The 18,872-nt window shown below is 35.6% G+C and overlaps 1 protein-coding gene across 6 annotated transcripts in view; it reads right to left on the bottom strand.

The window, feature by feature from the left end:
* The window catches only part of LOC137032183 (cadherin EGF LAG seven-pass G-type receptor 2-like), a 28,022-nt gene extending 10,901 nt beyond the window's left edge, over positions 1 to 17,121 (bottom strand). For 4 of the 6 annotated variants that reach the window (XM_067403818.1, XM_067403816.1, XM_067403819.1 and 1 more), the window contains exons 1-14: positions 16,979 to 17,121; positions 16,441 to 16,509; positions 14,115 to 14,278; positions 11,914 to 11,958; positions 11,480 to 11,569; positions 11,301 to 11,390; positions 6,679 to 6,786; positions 5,913 to 6,026; positions 5,734 to 5,827; positions 4,750 to 4,862; positions 4,472 to 4,645; positions 985 to 1,110; positions 635 to 886; positions 216 to 314 (exon numbers count right to left, since the gene is read on the bottom strand). In XM_067403818.1, the coding sequence (XP_067259919.1) occupies positions 216 to 314; positions 635 to 886; positions 985 to 1,110; positions 4,472 to 4,645; positions 4,750 to 4,862; positions 5,734 to 5,827; positions 5,913 to 6,026; positions 6,679 to 6,786; positions 11,301 to 11,390; positions 11,480 to 11,569; positions 11,914 to 11,958; positions 14,115 to 14,278; positions 16,441 to 16,509; positions 16,979 to 17,054 (1,614 nt within the window). In that variant the 5' untranslated portion in view covers positions 17,055 to 17,121. The remainder of the gene's footprint in view (positions 1 to 215; positions 315 to 634; positions 887 to 984; positions 1,111 to 4,471; positions 4,646 to 4,749; positions 4,863 to 5,733; positions 5,828 to 5,912; positions 6,027 to 6,678; positions 6,787 to 11,300; positions 11,391 to 11,479; positions 11,570 to 11,913; positions 11,959 to 14,114; positions 14,279 to 16,440; positions 16,510 to 16,978) is intronic. The other 2 variants (XM_067403820.1, XM_067403822.1) reach the window with 2 other exon arrangements.
* Between the last annotated feature and the right edge of the window lie 1,751 nt (positions 17,122 to 18,872).

Genomic DNA, 18,872 nt, shown 5'->3' with positions numbered 1-18,872 from the left:
AACTAAATTAAAACAAGGAAACAAAATATTTAAATTAAGAACTAATTCGTAATTCATGGCCATGATTTTTATTTATTTATTCATGTGCATGCCATGTGCGGACTCTGTCTGAAGTAATGCCACAGAATGTTCCAGTCAATACAATCGCAAATTGTATTGAACTTCACATATTTACATCATGCAATAATACAAATAAATAGAAATTAAAACTGTACATTTCTTTGAGGAATTGCATGGTCCATGGCAACAATGATCACGTCATACACATCCTGTGTCTCCCGATCCAGCTCCTCAATAGCTAGTAGAGTCCCATCCTACAAGTGAAGGAAATAAGCATGTTTTTTACAAAACAAATTAGATCTGAACATTGACATTACAATTTCAGGACCCACTTTATATTATGTGGCCTTAACTAGTATGTACTTGTGTCAAAAAATAATGTACTTCTTGGGTTCATATTGTATTGCAAAACACTTTTACAAGTACAATGTAAAAGCATGTTTGCATTGTATCACATGATTCATTTAAATGTAAGTACATAGTAGTTAAGGCAACCTAATATAAAGTGGGACCCAATTTCATATTTATAAATGTATGATATCATGTACAAAAGTCACAGTGAAAGCCCCCTCACCTCTCTGAATCTGAATAGTTCAGTATGTGAGTTAGTAGTGATGGTGACATGTCCATTGTCTCCAATATCAGCATCTGTGGTTAAGATTTTGCACACCTCTCCAGGTGATGAGGGGGTGTACACACCTTCCTGAATCTCAATGGGCTCTGGGAGAGGAAGGAATTGTGGGTTGTTGTCGTTGACGTCCAGAACAGTGATGATGACCTGAGCTGTGGAGCTTAAACCATCGACAGGCTGGTCTACAGCTATTACCTGAGAAAGACAATATAAACATCCCATTCAGAATGAACAGTCATACTGAACATTTTGTAAATAGTTGGATTTAAAAAATGAATGTGATTGCTTTATACCTCTATATTGTAATTGTCTACAGTTTCTCTATCCAAGGTGGCGTCGCTCCGGAGTGATATGACTCCTTGACTGTTGATAATGAAGGTATCGCTATCCATGATAAAATGACCTTTAGAGAATCCTCCCTGATCAGACAGAAAACTAGAAAAGGTAAGCACTAGGGATGTCGCGATCACGTTTTTTTGCCATCGAGTCCAAGTCATTTGATTTTGAGTATCAACCAATACCGAGTCCCGATCCGATACTTCTATAATACATAAAAAAGAATAAAGAAGAGCGAAAAAACAGATCCAGATACAGTGCTTTTCAGGTTTTTCAGGTATCTAACAGTAGTATTCACATAAAGAAAATGGATAAAGTCATCTTTACTGTATAAAATAAATAAAGATTATTGAAGTTACAAAAACTATTCAGTCAAGAGCAGTGAGTGATTTCTTTGTTATTTGTTGTTTGATTTAACATTAAAAACAGGCAGTATAGTTGATTTCCCTATAAGACATGCACGATCCAGAACATATACTGTTACACATGCGTCTTTTTCGACTAATATACGTTCACTTAAGACATAACCAACTATGTTTGCTAGGATACTCGCTAAGACGGGCATCTTGACATAATTTTTGTATGAATTTGTCCGCTGAAGCGCAAGACTTGAAAGAGAACTCAGTATTTGCGCGCTGACTGGAATAAGCGTGTGCGCGCTTCGGATGAGCGCACACAAATCTTCTCACAGCGCGCGAGCTCTCTTTCGCGTCTTGTTCTTGAAGGTTTAAATCAGCAAGGCTTAAATGAGTTAGTTTAAATACAGACAGCAACGTGTGCTGCTCAGGTCTCACCTGTATCAACACCCGGGTGATGACGGCGTAAATGACTGGACATTACAGCAGACGGCACTCGCAGTTAACAGTTTACAAAGAGTGACTTTTTTGTCCACGCTTTTTGATTATCGTTGTTGTAACGTTTTGCGCATCCATCGACTGAAACATACATTATCTGAACTCTGTCTGTTTTCCACGTTGCTATTTTAAACAAACCATATTAACCAATAGATGCGTCATTCGAGATGGACCGCGGTGCAAATGCGGTCCGTAAGCGGAGAACCGTACGGTTCGATTTTTTACCGAGAACCGTTGCACCCCTAATACATCCGAGTCCTGATCGGGAGGTAACGTCCGATTCCGATCGGGTCTGCATTTACTTTTTGGCTTTTTGGCATTTCACAGTGCAACCGTCTCAGAGGTGGAGATTCCAGGGGTCAGAAAGTAAAAGTCCTGCCATATTTTTATTCCACCCACTGAAGCATTAATGAGATAATTAAGTGATAAATTGAGAGATGATTGAGCATTATTGAAGACACCTGATGATAAAAAGCAGAATCACCAAAGGAGAAAATCACTATTTTTAAGTTACCATCATCGAGGTCAGGGTTTGTTTTAGTTGAGCTCTTGATCCTTGCCTTTTTAATATTAGATTTTGTTTGGGCAGTTTTAACTGCATTATAACCAAACAGACAAGCAAAGTTAAGAGATGATCAGGTTTTGGTTAAGTTTTTACATAAACATTATTTGATCTGAATCACTGAACTCATTTAGAGCCCAATCTCTGAGTTAGTTTTACATTATTGATTACAGCAGAACTGTGATTCTGCAGAAGATCAGCTTATACAGTACAGAATTTTTTTTTTTTAAAAGTTGTCCTTATCACAAAAAAAAAAAAAATTATTTTAGGCACACACAGACATCAAGTATCAGCCTGTGAATCTCAACAACGGTGACAAGCAACATATTCTGATCAACAGATCAACTCTGAACTTTAGAAAACAAGCTACTAAAAAGTCACAGAAAAACAGCAAAATTTTAATAGTGAGAATAAATGAAATTACTAAGACAATTAAGATCATAATTTATTCATGCAGCATTGCATGATGGGAGCCATGGATGAATTTTGATTGGTGGCTCCCAGAATGCACTGCAACATGCTTTATGATGGCCACCACTGTTGAGATTCACAGGATGATTCTTGATGTCTGTGTGTTTAAATGAGCTCTGCTTTTTTTTATTTTAAATCAGAACTCTTAAAAAAATGTATTGTAAAAGCTGATCTTGTGCTGTAGAATCACAGTTCTGCTATAATCAATAATGTAAATCTAACTCGGAGATTGGGCTCTAAATGAGTTCAGTGATTCAGATCAAATAATGTTTATGTAAAAACATAACCAACAACACCTGATTATCTTTTAACTTTGCTTGTCTGTTTGGTTTTAATGCAGTTAAAACTGCCCAAACAAAATCTAATATTAAAAAGGCAAGGATCAAGAGCTCAACTAAAACAAACCCTGACCTCGATGATGGTAACTTAAAAATTGTGATTTTCTCCTTTGGTGATTCTGTTTTATCATCAGGTGTCTTCAATAATGGGCAATCATCACTCAATTAATCACTTAATTATCTCATTAATGCTTCAGTGGGTGGAATGAAAATATGGCAGGACTTTTACTTTCTGACCCCTGGAATCTCCACCTCTGAACTCTCTTGGTTCATGGGCATCTAAAATCAATCAATTACAGCAGAAATTAAACAACACAAAAATGCATTAAAATAGTTATTAAGTTTAATGAACTCACTTTTCTGCAGCGCCACGCAGTATTCAGGGTGCCCTTTGATGTCACAGACTGTCAAATGACTATCTATGATTTCAAAATGGCTTCTTGATCCCATTACACCGAATGACCTCTAAAAAACTGCATTTTTTGGACCAAAGTCCCCTGGTTATATCGTAACTTAAAAAAATAATAAGATATAGTCCTTTTAATATAACACTGCTAACACGTATTTGAAAATGCCAAGAAAACAAATATATATATATTTTTAATTTGGTATTTTATGTTTATTTAAAGTTGTAATGGCAAAATCAATATCCAGACCATTACACTTTGGAACATTATTTCCCCCATATGTTGACATTTTATTTTAACAAAAGTTATTTTAAAAATTAAAGTAGACACTTTACTTGCATTTAGGATGTTTTATACACACACACACACAAACACACACACATATATATATATATATATATATATATATATATATATATATATATATATATATATATATATATATATATATTGAATTTTGTAAATTTAATTTGATGCAGACACAAAAATGGTGACGTCTCGTCTTTGACCCAAAACCATCAAGATAATTGTGACTCTAGGATTGTCGGAAGGGGAGAAATCGGTCCAAGATCGCCCTGAATATCTTAGTATGTACCTAGCTTAGTGTTCTGAACAGTTGGGGAATAACTTTTAAGGTGTCCTAAGTTGATTAGGTAGCTAGGGTGATGCTAATTGCTAAATTTAAGATAATTAAAATGTCAAATATAACCATTTTTCATAAGGTTCACCCTTTTAGTGTCTGTGGGTGTGTATTTTTTCCCCTTTATTTAATTTATTTAACAATCAGACAGTGATGTTTTGAGGAACGGTACCAGGTCTGGATCGGTGACTCTAGTCTGAAGAACCAACTGATTCTGTGGTGAATTTTCCAGAATAGATACAGTGTACTCATCCTGGTCAAATTTCGGAGGCTTGTTATTCACATCCTCAATTGTGACGGACACAACAGCGTTAGCCGTCTTACTGGCATCATCCTGCTGAGTTGCCTGTTTTTAAAAGGAAAAACTGATTAGAAAATATGAACCATCAAAATTCTGAAATTTTCAGATTCATAACATAAGTCTTGTGGTTTTCATGAAAGCTCTGATACCTGTATGTTAACATTTATCTGGTCTATTTCCTCTCGGTCTAGTGCCGTTGTCACAGAGAGTACTCCACTGTTTTGGTCGATTTCAAAGTTGCTCTGATATTCATTTGGAAAGACTGAAACAGAAATGTGGATATATGCTTTATTATCAGAATCACATACAGCAGTCACACACAGAGATTAGAAATCACATTGCACACACACAGGCACGTTCAAGAGCACAGAAACTTTTTGTCAGTGCTGCCCTGCAATGTTTGTCACTTCCCTGAAATACGGCCCATAGGAGCGTTTACTAAAGTTGCGCCCCAATCGACAACAGGACACATTAATTTTAATGCATTGTTCCTTTTTATCTGCGTCATATTTCAGGTTTGCGTAGCTCAATTGGTAGAGCATTGCAATATATAACAATATGCAATCATGTGATCATGCGATCGTGGGTTCCTTCCCAGGGAACGCATGTGCTCATAAAATGTATACTGCACTAAATCGCTGTGGGGTGGGTGTAGTCGTTAATAAAAAAATTAGTTTTGGTAAATGGAAATAGGACAAATGGTGTAAAAAGTCCACACATTGCATTTAAATGAACACACATTTCGGTAACGACAGTCATACGTCATTTCATGATATAACATGAAACTTTTTATGCCAGCTAGAGGGCGCGTTACTTTAGAACGTAAATTTTGCTCGTAATAAGGTGCTTGAAAAACAACTTATAGGGTTGTGGGGTTTTTTTTTTTTTTGGGAGGACATAAATAACGCATGAAGTGACCAGGCCCAAAAAGATTAAACAGGCCCAAAAAGATTACACACCTCTGTTAAAATAGCTGGGGTTTTTTTTGTGATGTAAAAAATGAAAGAAAGATAAATCATATCAGAACTTTTGCAAATCTAATGTAAAAATTACAACCTATGCAATGCCACTGAAAACCAAAGTGACATGTGTAGAAACATGTAAGTATGTTGTAAATCTTCTGTTATCAGCACCTGCTTTTATGCTGTAAACTACAGGCTCGTTGATGCCCGTGTCGCCATCTTGAGCTTTTATGGCCTCAGGAGTGACGTCTGAAAACTGTCCTACCTGTGCATGAACAGAAAAGACACAGAGGGTTTGATTTGTTTGATCAGATATATGAGTTTAAAGTATTGATCATGACGTCATTTACCTGATTTTCCACAATGGATGCCTCGTAGAGACTGTGATCAAAATAAGGGTTCAGATTGTCAAAATCTTCAACTGTTATTGTAACTGTTGTGGTGTCACTGAGTCCTCCTTTATCCTGCAAAGAAACAGAGTTTTTTATTAGTATTTACCTTCAAATTGTATTAATATTTATCTTCAAAAAACGAAAATTTCAGCGTTTGGAAAAAAAAACGATTCCAGCAAATATCTGCTTTTATGTTCCACAGAAGAAAGAAAGTCATACAACTTTGACAATGTGAGGGCAAGTAAACGCTGACATAATTACAAATTTTGATTGAATGAAAATGATTAATGATTATTTGATATGATTATATATAATGATAATGTGAAATAATGATTATGTGAAAATATAACCAACACTACCCGATTATCTATTTTTCTTTGTTTGTATAGCTATTACAACTCAGTGACAACAGCCCAAACAAAATCTAAAATTAAAAAGTCAAAGGTCAAGAGGTCAACTAAAGCAAACACTCTTCTCCATGATGGTGACTTAAAAATCTCCTTTGGTGATTCTGCTTGTTATCATCAGGTGTCTTCAATAATGCTCAATCATCACTCAATTTATCACTTCATTATCTCATTAACTTTAACACTGTTTCAGTGGGTGAAATTAAAAATATGGCACAACTTTTCCTTTCTGACCCCTGGACTTTCCACCTCTATCTATAGCTATACTCAGTAAAATGGATGTGAAACTGGTAGGATGTCGGAGAGTTTGTCTTTACTTTAGCTTCCACAATGAAGATGTACTGTTGATTATTGTTGTAGTTCAGACGCTTTTTCAACCTGATGTTTCCATCATCTCTCACTTCAAATTCATCTGGTGCTGGAGGCTGTCAGGACATATGATTTAAATGAGAATATCAGTAATACACAAACAGAGCTCACACATTATTAAACTCAAATTTCTGTATTTAGGATTGAATGCATTAATGTGTTAAGTATGAACTATATATGTGCTTATTCAAAATTAAATCTATTTTAACAGATTGACAACTATTTATTGTGATATGTCAAAATTAAAAATAAATTGAATGGCAGTAACATAGGAAATTTTACTTAGAAAACAGAGAAACTTAATCATACCAGGGCTGCACAATTAATTGTATTTTAATCTCGATAACGATATCTGCTTCTCTCGATTGATTTCAAATAATTGCCACGATATTGGCCCACTCATTATTTATCCTGCAAATGGGTTTTTCTTTGGGATATGCTTGTGGTTGCCAGATGCAAAGAGCTTAAATCCCCCAAATATAGCTTTTCCTTTAAAAGGCTATACTGTCTTCTCTGTGTTTTTACTTAATCTGTGCAATCTGGCAACCCTGTCACACGCTCCCTCTAAATGCAGAAGCGCTGATGATCTGAAAACAGACGTGTGCTGCAGTTTAGTGATCTCCACAGCGAATTTCTGCTTCAATGAAGCATCTTTGTTTCTTCACAAGCCACTTGTACTATTTGTGTGCCTAAATCTGCCACAATCAAACCTTTAGGGATGAATTTCAACAAATGCAACAAGGATCTCCACTTTACTGTTTGCAGAATGCACTTTTGCAACCTACACTGTTAGACCTTTCCGGGCTTTTTTACAGTGAAATACTGGCAACAGCGATTTACTGTTGATTCTACAATTATTTACTGTAATATACAGTATGTTACTGTAAAGATACCATGCACTAAATTAACACTTGTGTTGCCTCATTTCATTTGCAGAAACCAATTGCCTCAAATTGTCAGACTGCCATTTAAATTTAAAAACAAATTTGTATTATATGCTAATAATATGATCATATTATTACTATGAACTTATTTCTCTAGAGTTCAATAAAAACACTTAAAATAAAAGGATTTTCACTGCATTAGCAACTACTCAGGCTGTTAAATAAAACAACATACAGCATATCACCAGTGTCTCTTGATCTTCTCCTGAACTTAAGCACAGGCTCTACTCTTCAGCACAATGGTGACCCACAAAACTCAATTTTACAGTAAACTACTGGCAACAGTGTTGCCAGTATATAACTGTTTTTTAACTTACAGTTAAAAAACTTACAGTTAACTTACAGTTTGTTACTGTTATACATTTTGTGGGTGTGTCTTTTTATCTTACACCTTTAACCCTTTCAACCCCACAGGAACATCATCTAGTGTCCACACTACAGAGTAAAAGTAACATTGACGCTGTTGCAGTGAGATAATTAAGTTAATATTTAAGCAATGATTGAGCATTAATGATAAACACCTGCTGTTAACAAGCAGAATCACTGAAAAGAGGAACAAGAACAGAAAAAATTCAAGCAGAAACTACAACTAAGAGCAGAAACTACAACTGTCTTCCAGCTATTACACATTATTACACTTATTACTGACCACATTAACTTTATTTCTACAGAAGATCTTATTGAGAATTAACAAAAGTTTAGATGTTGATGTTTTATTGAAAATGTTTGGTTTGATGTTACCATCGAGGAGATCAGCGTTTGCTTTAGTTGAACTCTTTACCCTTGACTTTTATACATCAGTTTTTGTTTTAAAACTGTTTTTGCATTTGTTGTAGCAAAAACAGATGTGGAGAAAAAAATCGTTGAGTGCTGAGAGTTATTTGTTGGTGAAGACCTAACCATGACATAGTCTTTTGATTCACTGAATTCATACTGTGTTTCATCCATTGTTACATTATCGCCACTGTGAAACGACAGCAAGAACGCCAACAACAATCAGCTAAAAAGAGTTTATTTTTAAACACCATGAATAAAAAAGCTGCAACATTATTTAGACACACACAGATATCAAAAATCAGCACATCAGTCTCAACAATGGTGGCAATAAAGCTGCATAATTTATTCATGCTGCAGTGCATGCTGGGAGTTTTGTACAATGCTGGCATCCAGCATGCATTGCAACATTAAACTTTTGGATGTCAACATTGTTGAAATTCATATTCTGATCAACTTATGCAGAAGCTTAAAACGCTTTATGCACTATAAGACTTATATATTCACTTAAATAACTGATTACTGAAACTTTACTGGTTCTTATGCTGTTGAAACACAGATATAGTACAACCAATAAAGATAAAAACCCATTAATTCAAAGATTAAACACAAAGAGATCAGTTAAATAAACAAGTCCAAGATGATTACAGGATCATCACAAATGCCAAAAAACCTGATCAACTTTATGTTTGGCATCTTTTTTTTTTTTTTTATGTTTTATAAACACTCAGTTACAGCAGCCAGAGAAAGCTAACGTAAAAGAGTCAAGAGCCCAACTAAAGCAAACACTGGTCACTACGATGGTGATAAATTTCAAATTTCAATACATTTTTATTTTCAATAAAACATCAACATCCAAATCTGTTAATTCTCAACAAGACCTTCTGTACATGATTGAAAGAAATAATGTCAAACAGGTTTGAAAACTGAAGTCAGTTTTAGTTCTTGTGTTTCTGCTCGTCTCTTTTTTCTGGATACTTGTTTCTCTGTCCTTCAGTGATTCTGCTAATCAGGTGTTCATCAGTGTCTGAATTCACTCACTTCTTTTAATTCACTCTGTCAAGTGGACTATATTAGTGAACTAATGTAGGGAATAGTGAATGAGGGTATAGGGTGTGATTTGAACACAGCCTCTGAGTGTCGACTTTGAGTGTCGAATTAACTCACAGTATATTCCTGTAGGCTACTTTCTCGAAAATGACAAATATTACCCAGAATGCATTGTACAGTATATTACTGTTTTAATGGAAAATGGTTAGTTACTGTCAGAATTTGGCCGTTTTTCTACAGCAAGGTCTAACAGTGTATGTGACAATTCAATCGGGAAAATGAACATAATTTGGAATTATTGGAAATAATATTAGAAGTTTCGTCATTTTATCTTTTGAAGTTCCTAAAGGTTTTAGCAGTTTTCATAATGTTAATCAGTTGAAAATGATATATAGCCAGGGATATTTAAAGAGCATTGTTCTTTGCTTTACGAATTTGCAGGGCAATCTGAATCTGTTTTGTCTCATTTGCAAATGAATTGTGTTGCTGTAAAAGTCTAATGTGAATACAGATTACAAAGCGCTCACCAACACCATGTCTTTTGTATTGATTTACCATCTAACGAAGTTATCATAGTTGGTTAAATGAAGTCGTGTGCCACCTACAGGCCTTTTGGGTGAAGTGTAGGTTGGTAAAGAACTTGGAAAATGACGATAACAATACCCTTTTTGATTGAACAATCGTGATTATAATTTTGAGCAAAATAATCGTGATTATCAGTATTACCATTATCGTTCTGCCCTACATCATACTAACCTTTAAATAACATTCTACTAACATTCAACTAACACATTCCTTTAAATTCTACTAACATTAAGGAAAATGAACATTTTCATGTTCTTGGAATGTTAAAAATCAACGTTCCTAAAATGTTGAATTTCAGATCAAAATTAAGTTGAAAGAACGTTTGAGGAACATTATACCTTATAAAAACCTTCCTCTAATGTCAGAAAAACTGGACATTTTTTATGTTCCCAGAACCAACACTGAATATTTAGAGAATGTTCTTATAACAAAATTCTGTTAGCTGGGATGCAGTTGGTGCAGTGAATGCAGTGCAGAGCTTCCATGTTTACGTCAGAACGCAACTCATTATTGGTCATGCTGCTCACGTGAACAGCATCGGCCAATACTGAGCCACCATTCTGACGTAGAACCCGGAAGCTCTGCACTGCATCAACTGCGTAGGAGACTGACAGAAAAGAAAAAAAAATTCTTGAATAAAGTCAATATTTTTGTTTTGTGCACTAAAGAACTGTCATCATTTTGTAATTTCATCAATGTTGTAATTTTGTTGCTTTCTACGGGAGAAAAAAAACTCTCGGATTTAATAAAAAATATCATAATTTGTGTTCTGAAGATGAATGAAGGTCTTACGGATGAGGAACGACATGAGGGTGAGTAATTAATGACAGAATTTCATTTTTGGGTGAACTAGCTAACCTTTAAGAAACTGACTAATATCATCAGGACTATCAGCGTGACAGTGACTCACGACAACACTCATGGAAAGAATATGTGAATGAAGATGTGTTTTGTTTGTTTGATAATGTGTTTGAAGTCCATGTGTTTCTTTTTGCAAGACACAAATAACTTTAGTGCAATTAATTCATTAAGCACACATTCACACGAAGAAAGGGACTGTACTACTTGAAAACTATGGAGAGTGGAAACTAGGCAGAAACATAAATTGGTGCCTATGGTTCCAGGAACATGTCTATCACAGTCACCAGTAATTCAGTTTTGTGGAAGCCATTTGTGTTATTTATATATCAAATACATGAGACTCAGTTTAGACTCACCTGTATAGAATATGTAATTCTGTTGTTTTCTGTAGAAACATCTGCATCTTTAGCCGTCACCCTGAGCACATCTGAACCCACAGCCGTCGTCTGGAACAAAAGACACGTTTTAAAAGAGATGTTAGTCAAACTGAGTGACCAAACACACCACTGCTGTATAAAGATGACATTACACACACCTCTGACACTGTGGCGCTGTATGATTTACTCTGGAAGATCGGAGGATTGTCATTGACATCCTGAACTTCTACTTTCCTGATGTTTTTAATCTGAAATGGAGAAAGAAGACATTATAGTGAAAGTTTATTTGCTGAAATTTTATTTCTATAATGCTTTGTCTTAAACCCGGGACACACTTAACGACTGTAAGGCCGATTATAAATGTAAATTGATACTTATGACTGATCGCGCTCAAACGCGTCCAGTCAGAGCCAGTTGCGTTCAGTCTGCGATTACAGTCTGTGTTCAAATTCCATGTGTAAGTATTTAAATCTGCTTCAGTCACAGAAAACAGTCTTTGTGTGTTGAGCTCAGTCTTAGAATGTTTCAGCTAGTCGTTAAGTGTGACACCGGCTATATTTAATGATTTAAAAATGTTATTGTTTAAACTTACCGATGGGTTTGGGCAACTGAGTGAATAATACAAAATCCCTCCTGACTGGAAGAAATAAAATATATAAAGAGATGTGGTACTTCCTTTCTTTATTAAAGAAGGCTTAAGTTAAACTATCAGTCAGTAGGGTCTATTGTTTTAGCCCATCGGCAACTATAGTTGCCACAGCAAAAACTGCAGTGTTAAATTAACTCTCCTGGGAGTATATGTGAGACCATATCAAGAGTGTTAAAGTGTTAAAATAAGAGTGTTAAATGAACACTGAAGTGGTGTTAAAGTTAATGAGTTACTAGTGATTAACAGTGATGATTGACCATTATTGAAGATACCTGATGATAACAAGCAGAATCACCAAAGGAGAAAATCACAATTCAAAAGCACAGAAAGCCACCATCATGATTGCGTTTGCTTTAGTTAAAATAAAATTTTGTTTGGGCTATTTTAACTGAGTTATAACATCCAGACCAACAAATGGAAAAGATAATCAGGTGGTGTTGGTTATGTTTTCACATAATCATTATTTGATCTGAATCACTGAACTCATTTAGAGCCCAATCTCTGAGTGAGATTTACATTATTGATTACAGCAGCACTGTGATTCTACAGCACAAGATCAGCTTTATCAATATAATCTGAAGGATTTCTCAAAAGTTGTTCTGATTTCAAAAAAAAAAAAAAAAAAAAAAAATATTTTAGGCACACATGGACATCAAGAAATATAATCATATGGTCATATAATTAGAATATCATCAAAAAGTTGATTTATTTCACTAATTCCATTCAAAAAGTAAAACTTGTATATTATATTCATTCATTACACACAGACTGATATATTTCAAATGTTTATTTCTTTTAATTTTGATGATTATAACTGACAACTAAGGAAAATCCCTAGTTCAGTATCTCAGAAAATTAGAATATTACTTAAGACCAATACAAGAAAGCATTTTTAGAAATCTTGGCCAACTGAAAAGTATGAACATGAAAAGTATGAGCATGTACAGCACTCAGTACTTAGTTGGGGCTCCTTTTGCCTGAATTACTGCAGCAATGAGGCGTGGCATGGAGTCGATCAGTCTGTGGCACTGCTCAGGTGTTATGAGAGCCCAGGTTGCTCTGATAGTGGCCTTCAGCTCTTCTGCATTTTTGGGTCTGGCATATCGCATCTTCCTCTTCACAATACCCCATAGATTTTCTATGAGGTTAAGATCAGGCAAGTTTGCTGGCCAATTAAGAACAGGGATACCATGGTCCTTAAACCAGGTACTGGTAGCTTTGGCACTGTGTGCAGGTGCCAAGTCCTGTTGGAAAATCAGCATCTCCATAAAGTTGGTCAGCAGCAGGAAGCATGAAGTGCTCTAAAACTTCCTGGTATACGGCTGCGTTAACCTTGGACCTCAGAAAACACAGTGGACCAACACCAGCAGATGACATGGCACCCCAAACCATCACTGACTGTGGAAACTTTACACTGGACCTCAAGCAACGTGGATTGTGTTCCTCTCCTCTCTTCCTCCAGACTCTGGGACCCTGATTTCCAAAGGAAATGCAAAATGTACTTTCATCAGAGAACATAACTTTGGACCACTCAGCAGCAGTCCAGTCCTTTTTGTCTTTAGCCCAGGCGAGACGCTTCTGACGCTGTCTGTTGTTCAAGAGTGGCTTGACACAAGGAATGCGACAGCTGAAACCCATGTCTTGCATACGTCTGTGCGTAGTGGTTTTTGAAGCACTGACTCCAGCTGCAGTCCACTCTTTGTGAATCTCCTCCACATTTTTGAATGGGTTTTGTTTCACAATCCTCTCCAGGGTGCGGTTATCCCTATTGCTTGTACCCTTTTTTTCTACCATATCTTTTCCTTCCTTTCACCTCTCTATTATTGTGCTTGGACACAGAGCTCTGTGAACAGCCAGCCTCTTTTGCAATGACCTTTTGTGTCTTGCCCTCCTTGTGCAAGGTGTCAATAGTCATCTTTTGGACAACTGTCAAGTCAGCAGTCTTCCCCATGATTGTGTAGCCCACAGAACTAGACTGAGAGACCATTTAAAGGCCTGTTTTAAGTTAATTAGCTGATTAGAGTGTGGCACCAAGTGTCTTCAATATTGAACCTTTTCACAATATTCTAGTTTTTAGAATAATTTAGGATTTTCCTTAGTTGTCAGTTATAATCATCAATATATATATATAGTGAGGGACAAACCTTCTGTAGTACATCAGCGTCCAGTGGTTTTCTGGTTCGTACAGTAGCGGTTGAGTCTCCATCAGAGTAAACCAGCTCCAGAAATGTCACACCAATGGGAAAGAGATAATACTCCAGCTCCAGATGATCATCAGGTCCGATATTAGTGATAATCTCTACATCTCCTGAAGGGCAGATCAAATACACATATATTCTAACTAGGAGTTGCACAGACTAGTCAAATGCTCCACCATTGATGTTTTAATCTTGATGTTGACTAGCCGCTGATCATGTTCCTTTGGCACCAACAACATGGCCACCTTGCAGAAGACCTTCATACTGTTTGACTTAATATACAGGTGCTGGTCATATAATTAGAATATTGTGAAAAAGTTAATTTTTTTTATTGTAAATTATTTAAAAAAATGAAACTTTCATTTATACTAGATTCCCTACATGTAAAGTAAAACATTTCAAAAGCTGATTCAAACACTTGGGAGAGCTTCACAATGAGTCAAATGAAGCCGGAGTCAGCGCATCAAGAGTCACCACACTCAGACATCTTCAGGAAAAGGACTACCAAACCACTTCTGAAACAGAAACAACGTCAGAAGCTTCTTACCAGGGCTAAGGAGAAAAAGAACTGGACAGTGAACAGTGGTCGAAAGTCCTCTTTTCAGATAAAAGTAAATTTTGCATTTCATGTTGAAATCATGGTCCCAGAGTCTGAAGGAAGACTGGAGAGGCACAGAATCCAAGCTGCTTGAAGTCTAGTGGGAAGTTTCTGAAGTTAGTAATGATTTGGGGGGCCATGACATCTGCTGGTGTTGGTCCATTGTGTTTTATCAAGTGCAAAGTCAATACAGCCATCTTCCAGGAGATTTTGGAGCACTTTATGCTTCCATCTGCTGACAAGCTTTATGGAGATGCTGATTTCCTTTTCCAGCAGGACTTTAACACCTGCCCATAGTGCACTTCCAAGTGGTTTGCTGACCATGATATTACTGTGTTTTATTGGCCAGCCAACATGCCTGACCCCTGAATCTATGGGACATTTTCAAGAGAAAGATGAGAAACAGTCGATCCAACAATATACAGATGATCTGAAGGCTCAATAGTGCCTCAGCAGTGCCACAGGCTGATCACTTCCATGCCACACTTCACTGATGCTGTAATTTGTGCTAGGAGCAAGTCATTTGCTGTAATATGAGCTGCCGACCAAGTATTGAGTGTACAAATGAACATACTTTAAAGAACTTGAACTTTTCTGTTTTGAAAATCCATTTTTTGATTGATCTTAGGAAATATTCTAATATTTTGAGATACTGGATTTTGGACTTTCATGAGCTGTACGCTCTAATCATCAAAATAAAAATAAAAAAAACAACTTTTGAAATGTTTTACTTTACATGTAGGGAATCTAGAATATATGAAAGTTTCATTTTTAAAAAGAATTTACAATAAAAAAATGAACTTTTTTACAATATTCTAATTATATGACCAGCACCTGTACTATACATTTTAACTGATCGGACCATAGATTTACATTGGCTGTAATACTAATGCTGTCCTATAGAGGGGACCACAGGATAAGAAATCCTTGAAGTCCACTTTTACATTTCCATAAGTTAAATTACAAATAAATACATACTCTGAGAGCTCATGTTTTAGCAGAATGTTATTTGAAGGTTTGTTGATGTTCCTAAAACATTCTTTCAATCATTCAAACACCTGCTGTGAACAAACACTGAAAGAAAGAGAAATAAGAACACAAACTACAACTTTCTTTTCTTAGATGAACTTAAGATAAAAGACATTAAATCTCTGAAGATCTGATCAAACAACTCCACAAACAGCATTACCAGCTTCACTTGTTACTAACCAGACTGACTTTATTTCTGTCACACGTCTACAGAAGCTCTTATTGAGAAATAACAGAAGTTTAGATGTTTCGTTTGAGGTCACCATCATGGAGGTTGGTGGTTGCTTTATTTGAGCTCTCGACCCCTGACTAGTTGCTTCTTTATCAGCAATTGCATGTTCTTAGGAAACATTTCTGCACTGATAAAAAAAAAAAACCTCAGACAAATGGTTGCGTTAAGGTGTGCAGTGGTGCACAAGGCAATCTAAATTCAAGTCTCGGCTTGAGATTCAGGCTTCTCAAGCTAACATCACATTTTTTCACAACTTAAGGCTCTAGTTGCAAACTGTGGCATGCTGCAAAGGATTTCCATCTCTCAGGTTTAATGTCATCAGTGATTACTCAACTTTAATCACAAAAGAGTCAACTTCAAATTGCTCCTCAAATAATATTTGCTTGCAAATGTGAAAAGTGGACATTTCTCACCTTCATATCCCTCTTGGATATTGCCTACTTCGATATTACTTCCAGTTGCACAGTTTATCTGTGAGGTTCCTTAAACAAAAACAAGTCATTGGTTTTAGGATTTAACTAAAGTCTGAAGTCAGTGGAACACAATACACTAAATCACAGTAAAAACAAGATTACTAACAATTTAAACATGGGCATATAGTTTTAAAATCTTTTATATTTTCAGTATTTTTACTGATATGCTGGTGACATGAATCACACAGTCATTCTAATTTCTAATTGGCTAAGTAGTATTACTCTAATGTCCAAACTTGTGTCATTTAATCTTAAATAGCTTCACTTATATTATTAAGTAAAACTGTTTCCAATTAAATCCTGACAAGTATTTTACTTCATTAGAAGATATTTGTCCTGTAAAACACACAATTTTTAACAGTAATTAGAACTAAACAGACAGAAATAGATAAAACTAATAAAAGTAAGTCAGGCCTCACTTCCAAGTGTTTGAATTTAAAACTGAAACTTCAGCTGGTTATGAATGAATATGACTTACCAATAGCACTCCTTACTCTGTGGACATGAAGAGAAGCTAAAATAAATAAAATATAGAATAAATACATCTTTTCCATAATTCACTGTCAGTGCAGCCTATATTATGAAGCCTGGCATTGAAGAGAAGGACTATTCCTCCTGTAATTTCTCTCTCTGATCTGTTCTTTATTGTATGTCATAAACAGTCATTCTCTGGTATAAACAGGTATCAAAGGTGCTTCATAGAGGCCAATAATGAGTGATGTGGGAGGGATTTTCTGGAAAGAAGTTGATGTTTATTTAAGGATATTTGAGATGAGCCAGATTTTGTTACTGAACATGTTTTGAGTTTGTAGCAAACCTTCTCATGCAATAGTATATATATTCTAGTTTAGTGGTTCTCACTGCAGACCAGCTAACAGAATTTTATTATAAGAATGTTACTGAGGAATGTTTTCTATAAAGTATAATGTTCCTCAAACGTTCTTTGAATTTAATTTTGAATTAAAATTCAACATTCCAAGAACATAAAAACGTTCTAAAAAAATACCAGCAAATGCTGATAAAGTAGCAATTCAACAGATGTCAAGGGTCAAAAGCTCAACAAAAGCATGGTGATGGTGACCTAAAAATTTCAATAAGACATTAACATCTAAGTGAAGTTCACAATGTAATTTCGGGAGGAGTGAATCCATCTAATCTTTCAATTAGGGAAATTCAAACATAATTTCAAGAGGAGGGAACCCTAATCTTTCAATTAAAGTCCAGAACATATAAGCAGCTAGTAGTCTGGCATCAGTTGTTTCACTATTTCTCCACCTCACCAACTCCACCACATAATTTAGGCATCTCATCTATCATACTCCTCTTCCAGGCACTAGTAGTCCCTGGGGGTATATCCAAGCTCGAGTTAAAGCTGTTTCCTTGAGCCCCTACAAGCGGACAGCAAGCCAAATACACAACCTGATTTGCTTAAAGATTTTGTGAGGAAACAAACTCATGAAACCTCTGTTCATTCTCAATAAGAGCTTCTGTAGATGTATGACAGATATAAAGTCAGTCTGGTTAGTAATAAGTGAAGCTGGTAATGCTGTTTGTGGAGTTGTTTAATCAGATCTTCAGAGATTTAATGTCTTTTATCTTCAGTTCATCTAAGGCTGTGGCTGAAGAAAGTTGTAGTTTGTGTTCTTATTTCTCTTTCTTTCAGTGTTTCTTCACAGCAGGTGTTTGAATGATGGAAAGAATGTTTCAGGAACATCATACTAACCTTTAAATAACATTCTACTAACATTAAGGAAACTGGATAATTTCATGTTCTTGCACAATAAAATCCACAGTGTTAAATCAACTCTGCTTAGAGTACATTTGGCCCATCTCTAAATAGTGTTAAAGTAACACTAAAGCAGAGTTAAAGTTAATGAGATAGTTAAGCAATTAATTAAGTGATGATTGAGCAATAATGATAAACACCTGCTGTTAACAAGCAGAATAGTAAAGAGAAACACAATAACTTCAGCCACAGCCTTAGATGAAATCAACTGAAGATAAAAGACATGAAATCTCTCAAGATCTGATTAATAGATCTGATTCACTTATCACTAACCAGATTGACTTTATTTGTGTCACATATATAAATAAGTTCTTATTGAGAATTAACAGAGGTTTAGATGTTGGTGTTTTATTGGTAAAAAATAAATAAAAAATGATGCCACCATCATGGTGGTCAGGGTTTGTTTTAGTAATGCTGTAGTTTCACAGGGTTCATAATGCAAAACCAAACAGTATAAATGATAACGTATTTGAGCAGTTGCTTTGGATGTAGTTCAGGAATTCACCATGACTTCATCATATAAAAGTAACTAACATCTGCTCACTGTAAGGTGTTGGACTCATTGCTTTACAACAACAACATACGC

Source organism: Chanodichthys erythropterus, chromosome 12 (genome assembly GCF_024489055.1).
Source record: "Chanodichthys erythropterus isolate Z2021 chromosome 12, ASM2448905v1, whole genome shotgun sequence".
NCBI classification, from domain to species: domain Eukaryota; kingdom Metazoa; phylum Chordata; class Actinopteri; order Cypriniformes; family Xenocyprididae; genus Chanodichthys; species Chanodichthys erythropterus.
The sequence above is the reverse complement of the archived record's forward strand: the minus strand, read 5'-3'. Positions and strand labels throughout refer to the sequence as shown.